The 21294-nt window shown below is 44.0% G+C and overlaps 1 protein-coding gene across 1 annotated transcript in view; it reads left to right on the top strand.

Moving 5' to 3' along the window:
- Window positions 1-21294, top strand: part of CTNNA2 (catenin alpha 2) — a 2858593-nt gene that overhangs the window by 438529 nt on the left and 2398770 nt on the right. Inside the window, exon 2 of the mRNA XM_078679035.1 lies at window positions 9739-9845. Coding sequence (XP_078535161.1) covers window positions 9744-9845 — 102 coding nt within the window. The 5' untranslated portion in view covers window positions 9739-9743. The remainder of the gene's footprint in view (window positions 1-9738; window positions 9846-21294) is intronic.

The following is a 21294-nucleotide window of genomic DNA, read 5'->3' as shown; positions in this document are numbered from 1 at the left end:
TGAGGGACTCATTGGGGAAACCCACACTCCCTGTCGCCAAGGGAAATCGTCCTTAACATCTGGGGTCCTACAGACCTGAACGAGCTAGAATTACTATGGGCTGCTTTGAGTTTCTTAATAGCGAGGCATTCAATTGCAATGAAGTGGGGTGCGGCTGAGAGACCTCCGGTGGTGGGTTGGATGGCCGAACTAGACAGATGCATGCTGGCCGAAAAAACTGTCTACAAACTGCGTGGCTGCCCTGCGAAGTGGGACAAGAAATGGGGCCACTGGAACATTTACCGAGGTGAACTCTGTGAATCCCCCACGGTGGAACTGGCCATGAACCGGACTAGACTCCTGGACTGATTTATGCAATGTTTTCTTATTGTAAAGCTGTCTTGATTTGCCTGACCATGTCGATTGTAGTACAATTTGACCCTGCACTGTTTCAATAAAAATTTATATTAAAAAAAAAAAGATTTTTACTGCATTGTTATCGTTAATTGAAAAAGCAGTTCTTTGGTTAAGTTGAACGTGCTCACGGAGAAAAGGATCAAGGACAGGAACTTAAAGTGTCTGCCAAGGCTAGGAAGTTAATGTTTAAAACTCGAGCAAAACTTGAGGAAGCTGAAAGTTGTGGAAGTGAAAGACAATAGGGCTTATGTGAAGCCTGGACTTGGTCAAGAATAGGAGAAGAGCTAATGTTTTATCATGGACTGACACAGGACAGCCAATGAAAAGCTTGGATTCGTACAAAAGAATGTAAAATGTAGAAAGTTTAGCTAGAAAGAAAGGTATAAAACCTGACATTATGAGCAAGAAAAAGCTCGCTGCTGCTCTACTTTCTGATTCCTGAATGACGTGACATGCTGGTGAACTTTTGCCGCCCGTAAGGACAGCAGACTTTAAATGATTTTTCCTTTCTAGGTGGAGTGAGAAATAGACAGGGAAATAGATTTAGGGAATGGAAACTGTTATTCTGCTAATATTTCATGTTACTGAGCTTGCTTGAAAGTGTCAGTTTATTAAATCATTTCCTTATTAAAATGCTGCTTTCTTATTTGCTTATAAAATAAAGATTTTAAAACATACATGCTTTTTCTTTATGAAAAATAAAGTTAATAAAATTAGATTTGAAAAGACATGCTGGTCTAGTTTCCATCAGTTGATCCTATCGCCTTAAGTGGCCTGATTGATAAATGATAAATGTTTCAAAACCATGGTGAAAATAGATAAACTGCAGTTGTATATAATTTTGTAAATAATATGAGAGTAGTTTAGTTAATCAGACCACATGATTCAGTTGCTCAAAAATTGTCTCATTGGTATTATGGGCCTTTTAAGTGTTTATGATTAATGATGAGTATTGTGGTAATAGGTAGTGTTTATGAGACAGTTTTTCAATCAGAGCGCTGGATCAGCTGTTCTCTTTCCATGACTGGTCAACAATCAGGCTACTTAGTGCTTTGCACACACCATTGCATCATAATATAAAGGTGTATGTGCAGGTCTAGCATAGACTTTTGTACTGAAAACATGCTCTTCCAGTGCTAAACACTATGGGGGCATATTATCAAGGCAGGCGAAATTAAATTATCGCCGCTTTTGCGGCTATTTTCGGCCGCAATGCGTCAATTATTTCATCGCCCTATTAGCAAGCTGTCGCTAACATCAGTTAGTGACAGCTTTTAGGTGAGAGCGAGTGGTTTGGGTCCGCTTTGCATGTCAGCGATATTTATCGCTAATGACATGCAAAGTGGGCGAACCCAACGAGTTAACGACTGAAAGCAGTCGCTAACGTCGCTATCACCTAAAGGGCAGGCGTAGCGATAAAAAAATTCACGCTAAGCGCGAACATCGCTACAAACTAACACCTGCTCAGACCAGTTCTTAACCTCTATATCCAATGGGAGGTGGATATTCAGGTTAAGACCCTATTGGCGTTAATGCCTGAATATCGCTGGTTTTCCAGCGATATTCACGCATTTCGCAGCTATCGCCAGATATTTTATCGCATTGGAGATAAACGTTGCTAATAGCACATTATCTCTGCGATAAAACCCGGCGATGCTTGGAGATAAAAAAAATGTTGCTAAGCTTCTTTAGCGATAAATATCGCTAGTTGTTGATACTATACCCCTATGGTCCAGATTCACTATATTTTCATTCGCCATGGGCACTTACTGTATTAGATCAGGTGAAAGGGAGAGAGCGGAAATGCACCATATTTACCTGCATATGGCACATTTCTGCTCTCTCTTGCGCTGGATCAACTCAGGCACCTTTGCACCACAACGCAAGGGTGCCTATGTTTTGATTGGAATAGCTTTTGTGCAGGAATTTATACCTTCCTGAACAAATGTATTCTTAAAGGTTTATTTCTCTTTGTGTGTGTGCTGCAGAATGCACCACACATGCATAGAGGAAGTAACAAAAGGAAATAAAGATATTTCTGTTCATCATGACAGCCTAAGATAAGTGCACCATTTTCTTGCAAGCCTAGGCTCACAGGCTTTAGTAAATCTGGGTTTGTGTCAAAATACTGACTGGGGGAGAGAGACTGACTGACAGAGAGGGAGACTGACAGAGAGAGAGACTGACAGAGAGGGAGACTGACAGTAAGACTGACAGAGAGAGAGAGAGAATGACTGAGAGAGAGACTGAAAGAGTGAGACTGACTGACTCAGAGAAAGACTGACTAACAGAGAGAGAGAGAGAGACTGGCAGAGAGATAGACTGACAGAGAGACTGACAGAGAGAGAAACTGGCAGAGAGATAGACTGACAGAGAGACTGACAGAGAGAGAAACTGGCTGAGAGTGACACTGACAGAGAGAGACTGACTGACTGGCAGAGAGAGAGAGAGAGAGAGAGAGAGACTAACTGAGAGAGAGACTGACTGACTGAGAGAGAGACTGACTGACAGAGAGACTCACTGATTGGCTGAGAGAGAGACTGACTGATTGAGAGAAAGACTGACAGAGAGAGACTGACTGACAGAGAGAGAGTGACTGACAGAGAGATAGACTGAATGACGACTGAGAGAGAGACTGACTGAGAGAGAGACTGACAGAGAGCGACTGACAGCGAGAGACTGACTGGGAGAGAGAGACTTACTGGCAGAAAGAGACTGACAGAGAGAGAGACTGACAGAGAGAGACTGACTGACAGAGAGAGAGAGACTGACAGAGAGAGTCTGACTGACAGACAGAGACTGACAGAGAGAGACTGACTGGCAGAGAGAGAGCCTGACTAACTGACATAGAGACTGACAGAGAGAGAGAGAGACAAACTGAGAGACTGACAGAAAGAGAGAGAGACTAACAGAGAGAGACTGACAGGGAGAGAGAGACTGACTGACAGAGAGATTGACTGACAGAGAGCGAGAGAGAGACTAACTGAGAGACTGACAGAAAGAGAGAGAGACTAACAGAGAGAGACTGACAGGGAGATAGAGACTGACTGACGGAGAGAGGGACAGACAGAGAGAGAGACTGACAGAGAGAGAGAGGCTGACTGACTGACAGAGAGAGGCTGACTGACTGACAGAGAGAGGCTGACTGACTGACAGAGAGAGACTGACAGAGAGAGACCAACAGAGAGAGACTGACTGACAGAGAGAATGACTGACAGAGAGAGAGAGAGAGAGGTTGACTGAGGGGGAGAGACTGACTGAGAGAGAGAGACTGAGAGAGAAAGAGAGAGAGACTGGCTGACTGACTGACTGAGAGAGAGACTGACTGACAGAGAGAGACTCACTGACTGACAGAGAGAGAGACTGATTGACTCACAGTGAGAGAGACTGACAGAGAGAACGAAACTGACTGACAGAGAGACTGTATTGGAATTGCGGTCAAAGCGAGTATGAAGCAATGCAATGCCTCTTAAGATTGCTATTGTCTGCTAATAAAAGAGTTTTATCGAAATATGCTCCTTGTAGTTACATCTGATTTTGAAATACAGCTTTGTCGCATTGTCTAATGTTTTGAAACGGGGTTGATTTTTTTTACACTATCTCCGCCCCACCCCCACTAACCCCACCCCTACCGGTGCGGCCCTCGGCCACAAACCACACTGTAATTTTGGCCCCCGACAGAAAGTGTGTGACTACCCATGCCCTAGTGCATCTTTTCTTACGTTCACTTTCTGTTTAAATCCTGCCTCATATTGTGAATGGCTTCAAAGCACTAAAAGTTAAATCATTATTGTTGGACTTTGGCCCTTAGGGCAGGTTCACCCCTAGACTTTTTGCTTGAAATGGTGACCTGGAGATGGTGATTTTGGGATTCTGCGCACTTTCACTGTGTCCCAGTGGAAAGTGCGTGCGCACTCTGAGTGCATGTGCTGAGCTAGGCCTGCCCGCCCATAGGAATGCATGGGGAATGTTTGTGTCCCTGGTAGTTCCTGATGCGTGGGGTGTACAGGCTTGAGTCTGGTATGTGTGAACTCGTGTGAGTGAATGCTGCGCAACGGTGTATGCCGCATGTATGTGTCTAGTAGCGAAGCGCCATTTCTAGACATGGCTGTACGTGTGCTGTGAGGGTGCTGGCGTGTGATTGGCTGGAGCTGGCTGGCATGCCAGGCTCCAGGAAGTCTGGATGGGTCTGCCCGGTGGTGAGTGGGAGATTAGCATGAGTGATGTGTGGGAGGAGTGTACCTGTGTCCTGGATGGGCTGGGTTTTCCCCACACAATGCTGGCTCCGCCCCCCTGTGGTGTGTCTAATGACCCAAGCCCTGCCAGTGAATAGAGAGGGTGGTTGAGGTAAACAGAGTACTCAAGAACCAGCTGCGACTGGTTCCGCCCCCACTCTACACCCTTGAACAAAGGAATGCACTGTATAAAAAGGGGGCTGTGTCCCCACAGAGGTTGTTCTACTTTTGGATCCTGCCAGAGGGGGCTTTTGCTGCTGCTGGGGCCAGGAGGACCGCCACTTGGGGTGTCTCCCTGCCTGGAGACCCAGTGTGCTGGCTCTGGCCCAGCCTTGCCCCTCTGCCTGCCTCCAGCCCTGCTGGAGCCCTGTCCTGTCCTCCAGTGCTGGGGAGCACTGAGGACTTCGTTGCCTGCAGCCTGAAAGCGCTGCTCTCTGCCCTTCAGCGCTAGGAGCGCTGAGATTGCCTGCCTAGCGCTTGGAAACGCTGGATTTTACCCCTAGCGCCTGGGAGCGCTTTTTGCTGCTGTTTAGCGCTTACGAGCGCTTATTTGTGCCTGCAGCGCTTGGGAGCGCTGTGGTCTGCAGAGGCCGGTGCCCACCCGGCATCCGATCGCCCCGTGTGGCGAGTTGACAGCGCGGGTGCCACCCCGCTTATTGCTGTGGTGTCGTGCCGATTTATTGATCTACGAGGGAGCCCACTCCTCGGATCATCTGGGAGCCCGCCTGCCTGCCTAAAACGGGCCGCCGCGCTGCCCGCGACGACCCGGAAGTGTTCCGGCCGGCCGGCCAATCAGAGCGCGGCCCCGGGAGAAGCAACCGGAAGTTCCGCCTCGCCGCCGGGAGAGGAGAGCCCAGCAGCGAGGAGAGCAGAGAAAAGGTGCCGGCAAGGCTCCGTCGCGGTGTGGAGAGCCCCGCCGCCCAGGAGAGCCCCGGGACCAGCGGGAGAGACCCGCCTCCGCTGGAGAGCCCAGCGCGAACCCGGTAGGTGCCTGCAGAAGAGGGGGGAGCGTCGGGACACATTGCCGGTGTCCGCCCCGCCCCCTCTCTGTAGCGCGACCTCGCGCCTTTGTGTTTTGAGCCTGAGGGCTCAGGGGGCACTTGTGAGCGACCCGAGTCCCCAAGAGGGGGACTCCAACCCGAGCCAGAGAGGCTCCACCGAGAGAAAGCACCTCCGCGTTTGTGGAGCCACGAGGTGCCCCGGGGGCACCAGTAGCGTTAGAGCCCAGCGAGGCTCTTGGCCAGCATTATTGCTTTGGGTCCCCAGAGCGAGGGACCCCCCAGCTCAGCGAGGCTGTACCTTTCTGTTGCTGGAGCCCTGAGAGGCTCAGCAGCCCCCCTTGCTGGTGAGAGAGCCTAAGAGAGGCTCACCAGTGCCACAGTGGTGGTTCTTTGAGCCCAGAGAGGCTCCAACTTTGCGCTAACTTTCCCTGCTCCAGTTGCCCAGCACTTTGTGGGCAACTGCCACGTTTAGGCCCTGACATTGGGACACCGGGACAGTCACAGGTGGTGACTGGTGAGTTTGGGGAAATTGGTATTTGTTCTGCACCTCTGAATGTATTGATTATGCGTCATGTGCCTTTACACCTCTGAATGTTACGGCATCATGTGTTTTGCTTACACCTCTGAATGTTAATGCATCATGTGTGTTGTTTTTACACCCCTACAGGAATTGAGACATGTAGGTGGTTGTTTTTCTCCCTAGTACAGGTGGTGCTAGTGAGGTCCTGTTACCAGTAGATACTGGTTGTGTGCTATTTTGTGCTAAAGTACATTTATATTTTACCTTCTAAGTGCTATTTCTGAAAGTGCTACTTCTGATTCCTGACAGTGGTCCAGGTGGCCCTGTCTTGTACATATCCCTTGTAAATTCTGCCCGTGCCTCTGGCACATTGTAAAGTGTGTGTTTTATCTAATGTGTTTTGGTGTAATACAAAGGCTATTTTTATATAACCTTGTGTGGAGTTTCCTTTGTGGTGGGCCTTTGGTTGTTGTTGCTGGGGTGCGTGCGCAAATACTTAACCTACATCGCCTCCAAGTTTAGCCTTGCTGCTCGCGCCACGTTACCTAGAGGGTGAGTAGGGGTTATCTTGGCGTGTAACTCCCTTGCCCTGACTTGGGAGTGGTGGTCTCTGACTGACTTTGGCGAAAGCCCTGGCCAGCCGGGGAGCCCATTTCCAACAATTATTATCAATTACGTTCTAATTTTATACACATACTTTTTTTAGCTTGGAAGGCAAAATCCTTTTCATGCTTAATCCACCCCCCTCTTGATTACACACTGATGACAGTTTGCATTTTGTGCCTCTTGCTGTAGAGTGTGACAGTGGACCCCTGCTTTGTTTTTGCAGATTAGGTGGGAAGTCTTTAGAGTGGCTATACCCCATGCTGTTCTATCCAGATGAACTTCAGGTAGCCTTGATGGTTACCTTTCAATGAGTCTGAATAGGCAGTGGTAACGGGGAAGTAGGGGCCCCAGTCAACAAATGATAAAAAACAAACAAAGCCTCATAAAGTAAATGGTCTCAGAAAGGACGGCGAAGGACTTTGGATGAAGCTGGCTGTGCGGCCAAGTCCCCACAGCCCAGAGCAGCCCAGGGCAGCTGGAGAGGCGTCATTCTATGTGAGACGCTGCAGCGGCCTGGGCTGTGAAGATGAGGGAGGGGAGGGGCTAAAACCCTTCTCGCCCAATGGGTGTTGTGCGCCTGCATGGACATATTCAGATGATAACATCTTTACAAATGTGATGGCACCATATTACAGATACCAATATTCTGTGAAAGGTTTCTCATAGGTCTACAGGAACGAGGGTTCCAATTACATCTCAGCGACACCGACACACCCACTAATAATAATAATAATAATAATCCACATTTGTAAAGCGCACAATCACCCGTAAGGGTCTCTAGGCGCTGGGGGCCCTCGGGAAGATTAATCAAGCTATTGCCCAGAGTCACATGGTGCTGGGCTAACCTGCCGCCGGAGCCGGGGATCGAACCGTGATCCCCAGATTCCGGAATCAGTCGCCCTTGCCGCGGCGCCACACCTCTTCCATACTTTCATTCTCAGGCCCCTCTAGGAAGTTCGCTCTTCATTGTAAATTTGTACTTTTTGCTGTACATTCCTCACTCATGTGTGCTGGTTTGGATTTTGCTTGTGAACCCTTAGTTTTAGTCTCCTGTTTATCTTTGTAATGTTCTATTACGTAACACTTTTCTCTTGTAAGGTAACTGGCTCAATTGTACAGCTCTCTGACACCTTCGGGTAATGTCCGCGCTTTATAAAAATGCACTTAATAAATAAAAAAATGTAAAACCGGGGAGGGCAGGCACAGACTGCACCGCTCTCTTGTGTTTCCAACCCCCTTCCCCCCAAAGGCCAGCTCATCTGCCTTCAGTGAAAGAGTCGTTCACCTCCTCCTCCAGTTGCATGCAATAACACGGACAGTTATCTCATGAGGTGTACTGGGCACTGGGTCCCAGTTTACACTGTGCACACTGGGTGTGATTGTGCACCAAAACTGACTGGGGCTATGCAACCTATGTGTAAACAGGCACATGCTTGCAAATGTAGGCAAATATCCATGGAGCATCCCACTCTGCATAAGAAGTCCTCTTTGCTGCAAGGCACATATGCACCTCCGTACAAGGGATTCACGCCTGTAGTGAGTTGTCACTGCACAAACAGTAGAACTACCTACAAGCATGTCAAGAACACCCACCTATTGATGCTCATTTCTTCCTTTACTTGGGCCTGTGAACACAGAATGGACTTATTGATAACATTCATGGTTCTTTTTTTCTCCAAATAGGGCATTTGCATGGGGATAAAAGTGAGAGTCATTAAAGGACAGGATCTTTCTTTCATTTATAATGTAACTAGCTTACCCGTCGTGCGTTGCTGCGATCTCCGAAGAAAGGAAATTCAAGGAAACTCGTCATGATAACATTCAATTTACATTGTGTCATTTTTATTGAAACTTATTCATTTTAATATGGAAAACATTTCAAAGTGTCGTTTTAATTCTATTTATTTATTCGAGTGCTTGTGGATACACGATTTTTTGTTTTTCCGTCTGGTGCGTACATCAGTATTCGAAAGATTATGAGGGCCCTGGGGGGCCGATATTTAAAACATTTTTATGCCAGAAACCTTCACGGGAGTGTACTCAACAACTTCCTAAAGTTTCCTGGCGATTGGATGAATGGTGTTTTAATTCTATTTATTTATTCCAGTGCTTGTGGATACACCATTTTATGTTTTTCCATCTTGTGCGTACATCAGTATTGGAAAGATTATGAGGGCCCTGGGGGGCCGATAACAAAAACATTTTTATGGCAGAAACCTTCGCTGGAGTGTACTCAACAACTCCCCAAAGTTTCATGGCGATCGGATAAATGGTGTTTTATTCCTATTTATTTATTGGAGTGCTTGTGGAGACACGATTTGTTGTTTTTCCATCTGGTGCGTACATCAGTATTCAAAAGATTATGAAGGCCCTGGGGGGCAGATATTTAAAAAAAAATTATGCCAGAAACCTTCGCAGGAGTGTACTCAACAACTTTCCAAAATGTTATGGCAATTGGATGAATGGTGTAGTAATGCATATGCCACAAACCTTCACAGGAGTGTACTCAACAACTTCCCAAAGTTTCATGATGATCGGATGAATGGTGTAGTACTGCATATGCCAGAAACCTTCGCGGGAGTGTACTCAACAACTTCCCAAAGTTTTATGGCGATCGGATGAATGGTGTAGTAATGCATAAAGGACAAACAGACAGACAGACAGACAGACAGACAGACATACATTTGTTTTTATATATATAGATATGAACATTTTCACCCGTGGTATTGGTGCATTCATTTATACAAAGGCCTACTGCATTTTTCTGAAAAGTACTAAGCTCATTTAATTAACCTGTATTAACTTAAAATACATTTATGTTGTCTATATATACGTTTAACGTATTAACATAAGCAGAAAAGGCAAGAAAGGTGTCTTATAATCAATAATACAATTTTATTTTGTATATGGAAAATATAATCTAATACAAATGTATTATTGCTTTCAATTGTATGACAAAATATTCCTTTATACTTTGTAGGGAATATGACTTCGGCAACATCACCAATCATTCTGAAATGGGACCCAAAAAGTTTGGAAATCAGAACACTCACAGTGGAAAGATTATTGGAACCGCTGGTGTCACAGGTAAGTTTCATTATATACATTTTGAATTTAGGTAAATTTGCGTTGGACTTCCCATAACCATACAATTTCTTTAGGTATCTACACAAATTTGAAGTTAGGAGCATCATCATTTTACATGCTACCTATATGATTGTTTTATAGAGGAAGAAACATATTTATGGCACAATATATATTAATGGACACTTTTGAACAACTAGAATTACACAAATGTGTTAATGTTTAAAAACAGTTATACCATACACCTATATCAATCAATCAATCAATCAGGGAATTGTGAAGCACGCTACTCACCCGCGAGGGCCGCAAGACACTGGGGGCGGGGATGCAGCTCCGAGTTAGCCGAAAAACAAGGTCTTGAGGCTTTTCCTGAAGATGTGCAGAGTAGGGGAGCGTCTGATGTTGACCGGGAGCTCATTCCTTACATAAGTACCAAGGGAGCTCAGTACTTGTGTACAGAATGTGTGATAAAACAGTCTACAAGACTTATATGTAAAGACAGATTTATTTTTACACTAGAGTGATTTTAGCTATGTTGATTCATACCTCATTAATTCAGTTGATCGCAGTATAGCTCACTCACCCTGGCATCTGCTCATGGGTAGTAGCACTGCAGCAGAGGGGTCAAACTAAATTAATATGATTTTCTTTTAACAAGTTTCTCGCTATGTACTGCATGTGTAAATTGTGTTTAATTTTCTTCTGGCTGGCTTACAGGAGCATATGTGAGGTCCAGTTGAACATATGTGGGTTCTTTCATATATAAATTAATTAGGCATATTTCCGTTAGACGGCCTTAATAAGATTCATGCTTTGAGCTGCCCTGCTGGAAAGGTTAAGTGGTCTGCTGCCCTTTCTGCCAGATCAGTGTACCATGAACACAATTGCCTCACCCTAGACAAAATTAACTTCTCCTAGCAGTGGAAGCGGGTGGAAGTGGAATCTCCCTGTTAGCAATGGCTCCCATTAAATTAATTTGAAGGTTCTCTCATATGCTGTGCCGCTGGTTCCGGTCACCCAAGAAGGATTGTTTAACGTTTGAGAGGATGTAAACCAGTACCTGGTAGCCAGAGCTTTGGTCAGAGGAGAGATTTGCTACCATTAGTGAGGGAGTTACCATCTTGAACGTCTCCCAGAGTATAACTCAAGAATGATGTAAGCAGTGCACTTTGTCCTGTGAGTGACATTTTGACGCCACCAGGTTGGATGGGTGCACCCCCAATAGAAAGAAACTCATCCTCCATGTGTAAACTCTTCCCCGGAGGACTGAGAAGAGGACACCCAAGAGGGAGGTTGATCTACCACATGTGGTTTGTACTGTGTGGATTTGTTCAATGGTTAGTGCATTAGCTCACTGATTCTCTCCCAGACCAGTAGAATGTAGAGTTACTGGAGACCCTGAAGCGCCATGCGACCCTCACGGGTGAGTAGAGCGCTATATAAACCCCTGATTAATTGATTGATTGAATGATGGGCAATCCCATATACATCTTGTGAGCAGCATTTCAAGCATTGCTACAGGAGCCCAGATGCCAAGGCACAGCTCCAGCAGATAATAAATGTCAAGCGGAATCTTCCAAGTTCTGCTGAGGACAGGTGGGTGTTACCGTAGGGCCGTAAGTGTTTGAAACAGAATCCCAACACACAAGATGGGGACCATCATCTCACCTTCAAAAGCTTCCTGGCTTGGGATATGGCCCTGTGTAAGGGGCATCCCGGATAACATGATCCCCCCGTTACCTCCTGTGCAATCACAAAAGTGATCATATTTTTGCCCAGCCCTGGGAGAATTTGACCCAGTGTGCCCTAAGTGATTTCTAAACAGCATTGTGTAAAAAGTTTTGATCATGAGCAAAATGTATATTTTTCCGTGGTAGTTGAATTATTGTCAAAGCACATAGATCTCACTTTTTGATGAATGACTATGTTACAAATGTAGGTTACAACAAAGGGTTCACCCAATAACGTCACTGGGACCTGGGTATGTATGATGCTGAGAAAGGGGGGTCCCAGTTAACACACACAAAATTGTTTGCAAAACACACGTTAGTCCAAATATATAGACAAAAGAGTCAATCTGCTAACATTGTTTTTAATTACAATGAAGCTAAGCCAACCATTAGGGCAACAATTCATGATACAATACTTCAAAATGTTGTTATAGTGCCCTGGAAAAGGTGAGGGGAGATGTGCAGTGAGTGTAGGAGAGGGTAAGTGACATAGAAAAAAAGGCCGGAAGGCCACACAGTAATAGATAAACAAATACTCTAACTTAGATATATATGACCATAGGTTCAAATATAACACTATAGAGTAACATGCTTCATAAGTGTAATTAATAACACAAATGTTGGAGTGAAGCTGAAAATATAGGGAAATAGTCTTTTGTCTATATATTTGGACTAACTTGTGTGTTTTGCAAACAATTTTGTGTGTGTTAACTATGTTACAAATGCAGTGGTAAAACATATGAGATTACATGTTTACCATGTACATAGTTTTTATCAAAGGCAGCAGGACTCTTTTTAACGTTGTGAATACCATTCGCACAGTCCAGAAGACTTGTCTTTTTTTAATTACATATATTGTAATGGTTTGTTTTAGGAACTTAAAGGGTTTATTGTTGTTTTGGGTGTTAGGATCTGCTGGTGCAGGAATGATTCAAGGTGCCTCAGAACTATGAGGTCTAGTCAAGATTTTGGGAACATGGGAATATTGTTCCACTGAGACTTTGTTGTGGGGTACATGTTGTGCACCCAAATGAGTTTGTGAAGCCCTTTTAGAAAGAGTTCCAGTTGTTTTTTTCCACCTACCATTATGTAAATATTTGTAATATTGTGCATAGTATTTAGTTTAGCTTTTCCTTTTAAAAGAAAAAAAGTCTGACGGGACAGGGAAGTGTTGAGTAACATGTGTTCCTGAGTTCTGAGGTCTCATCCCTCAGCACCTCCTTCAAAGTGCAGGAAGGTTCCCGCCTGTACTTTTAAACGTGGAGCGGCTTCAAAGCAGTCGCTCCAATTTTCACATGAATGCGCTGTTCCCAGGGCAGTGTGAGTTCACACCTGCCCTGGAGTCAGCACATTCATCCTAATACAGTGCATTTTAATTGTTTCAAAGGTGTGGCCGGTGCAAAATGCACTGTGTCTGTGATACGGCCCTGGCATAGATTTCTCACATGAGTCATATCTGAATTAAAATTCAATCCACCTTTGGGCTGCTGTATTCATGCACTTCTGTAAATGGTTAACTTGCCAAATTCGGATAGTGCTTGCAGGCACATGATATAAAGAAGACTGAAGGTTGAATTGGCTGTTATGGTGCACTTCTGATGTGGTCTGGAAAATATTGAGTGGAGCAGTTTTCTTCTCCATGCAGAAGGGTGTCAGTGTGCACCTCAAACATTACCTTAAGAAACATAATGGTTTGACCTAAAATGACTTGCTTCAGCAAAAGTATATGAAACAGAAGTGAAACGTGGGTGCAGGTCAAAGCATCGATAAACAGTGCGCAGCTTGGTCTTGCATTTTCCTTAATCCCAGCCCTTTATTCTCGAATTGTTTTTGGCACCGGCAGCCCTATAGGGACAAACAGGCATTTAACATTGGAACATTAACAGTAAGCGAACACAGTTCAGTTTCTTTCATTGCTTTATCCATCTACCTAGTACACAGGCCTACCAGTTGTGAGCCCCTCTGCACAAAAGGTGGGCACAAAATGAGTAAGGTGTCATTGCTGGAGTTTCCATTTTCAAGGCTCACCAAATGGTTATCTTCAGTTTCAGGGGTCACTTAGGTTCAGGGTCCCACTAATTATGAACAAGCATTGGCAAAGCCAATAGGTCTCGTTTTTTGGACATTATAAGTATTTACTTATGCAGAACAATATCCTTGGTGCAACAACATCAACTGTTGCATGGCCAAACAGTTATAAGATCTCAAAGGCGAAGCCTATCGGCTATGCCAATGCTTGTTTCACTTCTAGAGAGGAGCTGGGCGCTTTGCCAAAGCTCAGTACCAGTGCTTGTCTTATTGATTCACCTGGATCTGAAGCCTCCCTTTCTGCACTTATCCGTTTATCTTTAATGAATAACATCAACGCTCTTGGGCTACTTTAAGGGCCTGGGACAGGTGTGATGCTAGTCAGGATGGTGGTGTCTATCATGCATGTGTGAATAGTAGGGTACCTGTGACGCTCACATTACATCAAGAGACCCACCCAAGCTCTCACCACACAGTTCTTCCTAAAAACCATATAGCAGAAACAATCTAGTCAAGTCAAAATCTTTTATTTCTAAGAAATACATTCTTAGTGAAATATTACATAGATAAGTAGAGAAAAGGTAAAGGAGGAGCCTGTTGAAGGACGAGTATGATGAGAAAGGAGGGTGATCGGAAAGAAGCTTGATGATCAAGTGATCATTGATGGGTGAAGGACCAGAGAAGGAAGATGAAGAGACTGGAAAAGATTGGTAGAACAAAAGGGACAAGTGGGCAGAGTGAATGTGAAACAGAGGGCGACAGGACTCGGAGAGACTAATGGGAAAGAGAACATGAAAGAGACACCTCCATGCCAGTCATCATTTTGGCACAACAGTTAAAATTTGAGTCACTCATATTAGCTGTACATTTCTTTTTTTCCACTTTAAAATACATTCTGCTCAAGAAACTGACAACCAAATATTTGTTGAGAAAATAGCCACCGAATGAGAAGTCCATTTGTCACCCTCAGTGGCTGTACACTTGACACAGGGGGCAGCTACGAGATGAAACAGGCCCAAATTTGCTGTTTGGTTGGTTCTTCTGAAGTTGCCAACTTTGTTTGCTCTTCCAAACGTTATCACTCTTTTTGGAGCAAATGAACAGCAGTAGGCACCATTCACAACTTTAAAACCCTGCATAGCTCCATACTATCTCTTTAAATATGTCTGTAAAATACACTTTGTAGATCTTGCGCTTGCTCATGAGCATGCTGTATATAATTCAGGCCTTTGTGCTGCCACTGTTCAGTGAAGAACATGTCCAGGACAGTAGGAGTGTAAGTTCTGATTATGCACACATGCACACCCTCACAGGTGCACTCACAAATGCTTGCACAATAGCAGATCAAGCTTCCATCACATATACAAAATCATTATTCAATATGCAGCAGTAGTGAAGGTGATGCTGACAGTGAGGTGAAGAGAGAGGAGATGAGGTGGAGTGAGGAGAATGAGGTGGAGAGAGGAGAAAGTCAGCAGGAAAAGGAGAGAATTGATCATTAGGAGAGTTAAGGGGAGCGGGTGGAGGGTGAGATAGAGAGATGGAAAATAGCGAGAAAGAAAGGGAAGAGAACAAGAATGGTGGGTCAGAAAGACAAAGGAGGATGGGGCAGAGAGTGAGTTAAAGGGGAGGCCCTGCAACAATGGTGAGAGTGAGAGAGAAGGGGCGGGAGGATATAGAAGGGTGAGTGGAGGAATAGGAAGTTGATGCAGTGAGAGTATGGCGAGTGGAGTGAGAGACAGGTGACATGGAGAGAGAAAGGTGCGGTATAAAGAGGGAGAGAAAGTGGTTGTGGTAGAGGGAGAGAGGAGGCCAATGCTAACAGAATGGAGCGTGAGGTGGATAGAAAGTGTGCAAGGCAGAGAAAAAGAAGGTGAGGTGGAGAAAGAACAGGCTGAGATGAGAGGAAACAGAGGGTGAGGAGATCAGGATGAAGTGTTGAGCGAGGAGTGTGAAGCAGAGAGTCACAGAACAGTGAGCAGAGAGAGCAGATGAGATAAACTACATGAGTAAAAAGCACCAGAAATACAGAGAAGATCTAGTAGGCACAACCCAGACAGTAGAGACTTTAGGCCGGTGCAGCCGGTGCAGCAGCACTTGGTGATCACCTGGTGCTGTGGAGAGGCACTGTGTTTAAAAATAACTTATGGGTTAAAAGCACAAGCAGCATAGTTCATTGTGTGTCAAGCAGTTTTCAGGCAACTTTCAAGATGACTCTGATGACTGTATGTGTTGGGGATGGATTAGAGTTTTGTCTAGTGGCAGTTTGACTCCTAAAGTAGCGCAGAGGGTTGATGTGCCTGCTGAAAAAAATGTGTACCATGCAGATCACAGGACTAAGTGTTAGTGAACTATGAGTAGGGCTATTAAAAAATGTAATGCATTTCTTCTTGGCGCTTCCATGCTTCTTCATGGCCCTCCTGAACCCTGGAGCCATGCCTGCTCGATGCTCAGACAGAGAGGTGTGACCCTGACCAATCAGCACAGTGTGTTCTCCACGTCATTACTCCATGCATTACGCCCTGCACCAACGTACCACAATGGCCTCTTGCGAGGGAGAGGATTGAATGTCACTCATTACCGCATGTTACTGAATAATGCACGCATGCGAGTCAAAAGTAAGTACAAAAAACAGTTCAGCTAAAGTATTCACTCTATCTGAGGTCCGTGGCCGGGAGCCCCCACTCCCTGCTGTTTTTAAGTAGTAGTACATGTTTCCCATTGATACAAAGCGCGGCGCCCGCCGTGAGCCCATGCTCCAATATGTTTTAAATCAAGCCTGTTTTCATATCTTGGATGCGGGTACAGCACTGAAACAAAGCGCGTTACGAGATTAACATTTTAAGCGCATTGCTCCCGCCACCGTGAGCCCATGCTCTGTGATGTTTTAAATAGATCATATTTTCATACCTTGGAAGCGGGTGCAGCGCTGAAAAAAAGCGCGTTCTGAAATTAAAATTTCAAGCACATTACTCCCGCCGCCGCAAGCCCATGCTCTGTGATGTTTTAAAAAGAGCATGTTTTCATACCTTGGAAGCGGGTGCATTCTCTACTGCCTGTGACCACGCAAATGCATTTTAAACATCAGCAAGCGCCTCGCACTCAATGTAAAAAGCAGCAGGGGGAGGGGTGAGAGAAGGGGGCCTGGACGTGTTTCCCTTGCAGGTGCGAGCAGGAACCATCTGTTAACTACAAACAGTTGGTTTTAAAGCTCGCTCCTGCAAGGGAATCGCCAAAGGTGCACGCGTTGTCATTGAAAGCAATGCAGCGCGTGCACGGTTTTGCCTGCAAAATTGAATCGATTACTAAAGGTCTTTTTCCTAAGCAGTGCATGCACGCTGCGTAGGCGAGACCTAAAAAAAAGGGGAAATAGTAAAGCTTGGGACAAACGCGGAAATAGCAGTGAGAGAACAGAAAACAATATTCAGGAAACGCTGTCCTCACCTGTCTCACAATTGGCTATTTATGGAATGATCAGAACAGAAATTTTAGAAATAGACTAGAATATTTTAGATCAGTTGATATTAGTAAGAGCAGTACGAATGAAGTGGGGGAGTCTCCCTCAGACTATTTATGGAACACAAATAGGAGGTGGGTACTCATTTTATTATTCAGCTTTAGAACCAGTACAATAAAATATTCTCTATGCTTCTCTTTTAGGAATAAGCATAAGCTTGATTTGAGGATATGCCCCTGTAGCAATCAGTCTAAACAAACCATGATAAACTTTCACTTTTTCTTTGGATTTTCTGTGTTCTATACAAAAAGATTTCTCGAGCGTTTTATGAGACTCAGAAAGATGCGATTCTGCATGCAGGCTTATTATTTTTATGCCCTCTGACAGAAGATGAATCGTGTTGTTGTGTAGCCATGTTTCCCCAAGCTGCAGTATCCTCTAGGAGGACATTGCTAGTGGATTGATTTCACTAATAAATCTTTGTCTTTGCTTTAAAGCACAGTTTTCCTGTAGCATGCAGATTTATTTTGATTAGGTCTGCTGTCAATTTTACCAGGCCTTTATTATTGGATCATGTCTTATGGGGTTTTTGTTTTTTTGCACAAAATATGTATGTTAGGATATAATCTGCATGAAGATGTTTCTGATTCTGATTCTTGAAGTGTGGGTGGAAGGACAGCCATAGGGATGTTAGAACTAATTCTACACAGAAGGCACTTTAGTAATCTGTAAGCGCTGCAGACCCAGATCTCTTTCATAGCGATCACTCCATATAATGATATAAAACAGTGTTTGAAATATATAGCACGTTTACAGTCAACAGCCCCAATAGCCTCACAGGAGAGTGCCCTAATACAGTCAAGGAATTACCAGACAGTGACAGCAGAGACAATCTACCAAATTGAGGGGTAGCATTACAAGATTTTCACGCAACTCGTCACCTTGGTGCGTTGGTCTGCCTGACATGGAAAGCTCAGGAATGTGGCATATTTAAGGTAATAGGGCCAATTTTCGTCTCTTTTCCCCTGTGCTGGCTGCCTCCTTTTTTTTTGTACCGATATTTATAGAGCGCACAGCAACTTCCCGAAGGTAGTGTCCCGGCGCTGTACGTATAACGCTTAGGAACCCTTCCTGGTTTTTCCCTGTGAGTGTCCACTCCTGGGCACCCCCAGGGTGAAGCCAGGCATCCTAGCGCTTTTGGGGCCGTTGAGGAGATTAAGCAAGCTATTGCCCAGAGTCACAGAATGGGACTCATTATTAGAATAGGCACGAGGCGAGAATTATCAGGTCCGTGGAAATTGAGCCCAAGACCCGCCAAGGCGGGTATTGAACCCTGGTCCCGGACCAGACCTCTGCATCAGGGTCTGCCGCTCTAACCATTTGAGCCACACTTCTCCACCATTTGAGCCACACTTCTCTTGCCAAAGTGGTACGCTTGCCTCTGGTGAATGGAGGATTATTTTTGTGCACGAACGGCATCGTCCTGCACAAAAAATCCTGAAAGGCAAATTCCTCTTTCTATGTGTGCTGCACAATATAGAACACCTAGAAAGAAGAAGTAACACGTAGAAGGCATATTTTGATGGCATATAACCAAGTTTACCCATTCTGGTAAATGTGAGAATGCATCAAATACTGGGAGGTTGTGTGGGAACACCCACGCAATGCCCATGGAAGACCTCCCTAGCGCAGAGTAAGGCAATGCAGAGATTTGCACTGGTTGCTTTACTCCAGATTTATGGTGCCACTCAGGGACATGCAATGTGACCTTGCCTGGCTCCATAAATCACATTTAAGGTTTGCGTTGCTCTTGCACCATGTTGCATGTTGCACGGTAGACAAAAACAAGCTCATAAGTATACACCTTAGTTAAAAAACCCTTCAGAAATTTTTTAAAACTAACTACTGAATATTACCTACTAATAGAGAAACATCTTCACTCTAAGAAATTAATTAATCACTCCAGCCACCATAATTCCAACCCACCTATCCCATTCATTATTTTCTCATTCAAATCAACTGTTTCCCCTTACCTAAATGAATAGTCAGCCTACATTTTACTGAATATTGCCCACATGCATCAAGCCTTTTTGCATTCGCAACGGTGCGAATTGCAAAATTCGGCCGTTTGCGAATGCAAAAACCTTTTTTGGGATGCATCAATTTTTTTTCATTTTTCGCAATTTCAGAAATCACAATTTTTTGTGATTTCTTAAATTGCTATAGCATTTAAGAAATCGCAAATTTTGTGATTTCTTAAATGCTATGCATGTTTTTTTTTAGGGAAAATTACCATGAAGTAAACCTTCATGGTAATTTGCGAAATGTTTTAAAAATGCACAAAAGTTAATTTTTGAAACTTATACTTTACACACACACATGCCCTTGGGACATGTGTGTGAGTAAAATGTACTTACGTGACTTTTCAGGGGTGCAAGGGGGCGTCCTTTGGACCCCCCCCTGCACCCTTGAAATTGCATTCTCATTTTGCGATTCCTTAATTGCGAATTCGCAAAATGAGAATGCCTTCCCATTGATTCTTATGGGCCTATAGGCCCATAGGAATCAATGTAATGCGATTCCTTAATTGCAATTCGCAATTAAGGAATCGCAAATAAAGAAAGTTAAGGAATCGCAAAAACTTTTGCGATTTCTTGATGCATAGGATTTTGCAATTCCTAAATTGCGATTCCTTAATTTTCGCAATTTAGGAATCGCAAATTCCTACAATTATGCATGTGGGTGTTGCTCTCTTATCTTTTTTAATGCATATGCATGCTACATACTTGTGGAAAACCAAGGCCTGACTTCAATAAGTTCGACCTCAGTATATTTACAACAATACACATAAGTTATATCAACCTAAAGCAAAACAGAAGTCGAAAAAAAGCAATACATTCTGGTGTGATATAACCAAACCCTTTTCTACTATTGACTACAACCTTAACACTAACCCTGATTAAACATGGAAAGCTGAGCAAATCACTTTCTTCTTTCACTCAGATAGCTTTTTTACAACATCGATGCAGCAAACATTTCACATGAATAACTGTAGTAGATTTTTACATTTGTACAAAAACCGTACTTGTTTTCATATTTGTACATATGAAATTGTTATCACTCTAGAAATGATCCATCCCATACAACACCTTTCTAATCAAGAACCTCACTTACTTCTGGCTTTTGCGTGAACAGTTGTACAAGCATTTACAGGCTGAAATTATTAAATCGAAGTTCTGATCCCATGAATAAATCAATACATTAATAGTTTGCCTGGGGTACTAAGCTCCAACTGCTTGAATGAATGTCTGCAGATCCTTATTCTGCGTATCAGGATGCCACTATTGGTTGGTTTTGTTCCACTAAGTTCTGCTTCCAAACCAAAACATTTTTGAGGACGTGCCTGGTTTTGCACGGTCACCTCCATTATGTTGCTTTTCTCACTCTGCATGATGGGGTACTGCTGTCCTTGGTCCAGTGTATGTGCTGTGACACCTAAACCAAGGTCAAAGTGGCTCGTTTCTAATTGACGTATTTAACTTTACATTAAGGCCAGATTATATGGTGCAGGAAAATATACCAGTGGCATGAAAAGTTAAATGTCACCTGTCAACTGCAGTACTTATTGTGCCATCCACTGTGTGACAACGAAAACAGGCCTTGGTAGCCTGACTGATTCAGCTTTTGAACCTGTAGGCAAACTATTCAAAATAACAATTTTTGACAGGAAAGAACTTTACTTTTAAATATCAAAAAGTCACCACTAAGTAGGCCATGCAGCCCACATGGTAAGGTACCTAGAATTTAAAATGGAACATGCAAGAATTTTGTGATGGCATCTACCTACCATGACTAGCCATCAAAGCTATTGCACTGTCTAGAGCTATGAAAATGAGAAAGTCAAAGTTCAGAATAAAATCATGACCGAGTTTGGAACAAACTGCTGAAATAATGCAAACACTATTTTAACTTTAAATCCAATTAAATGATGAAGTCAAAGCTTTAATAAATATTTAGGAAAAGTGTCTTTTAAAAATTACACTTTGCCTGTCTGAGCCTTAGTAGACTACTTGGTATTAGCCTGCTGGCAGATGGACCTGCTAGTACTTCCTCCTTAATGAAGTGTGATCATAGCTTCCTATGCAGGTAGAACGGTGTAAACCTGTTCACAGGAAGACTTGGGTGCGAAGTATTTGGCAGATATCAGCTCAGGAAGGATATCTGGGGATTGTCCAGG

The sequence above is a fragment of the Lissotriton helveticus genome, chromosome 2_2, assembly GCF_964261635.1.
Source record: "Lissotriton helveticus chromosome 2_2, aLisHel1.1, whole genome shotgun sequence".
NCBI lineage: Eukaryota > Metazoa > Chordata > Amphibia > Caudata > Salamandridae > Lissotriton > Lissotriton helveticus.
Note: the sequence above shows the minus strand (reverse complement) of the source record. Positions and strands in the feature narration are given on the sequence as shown.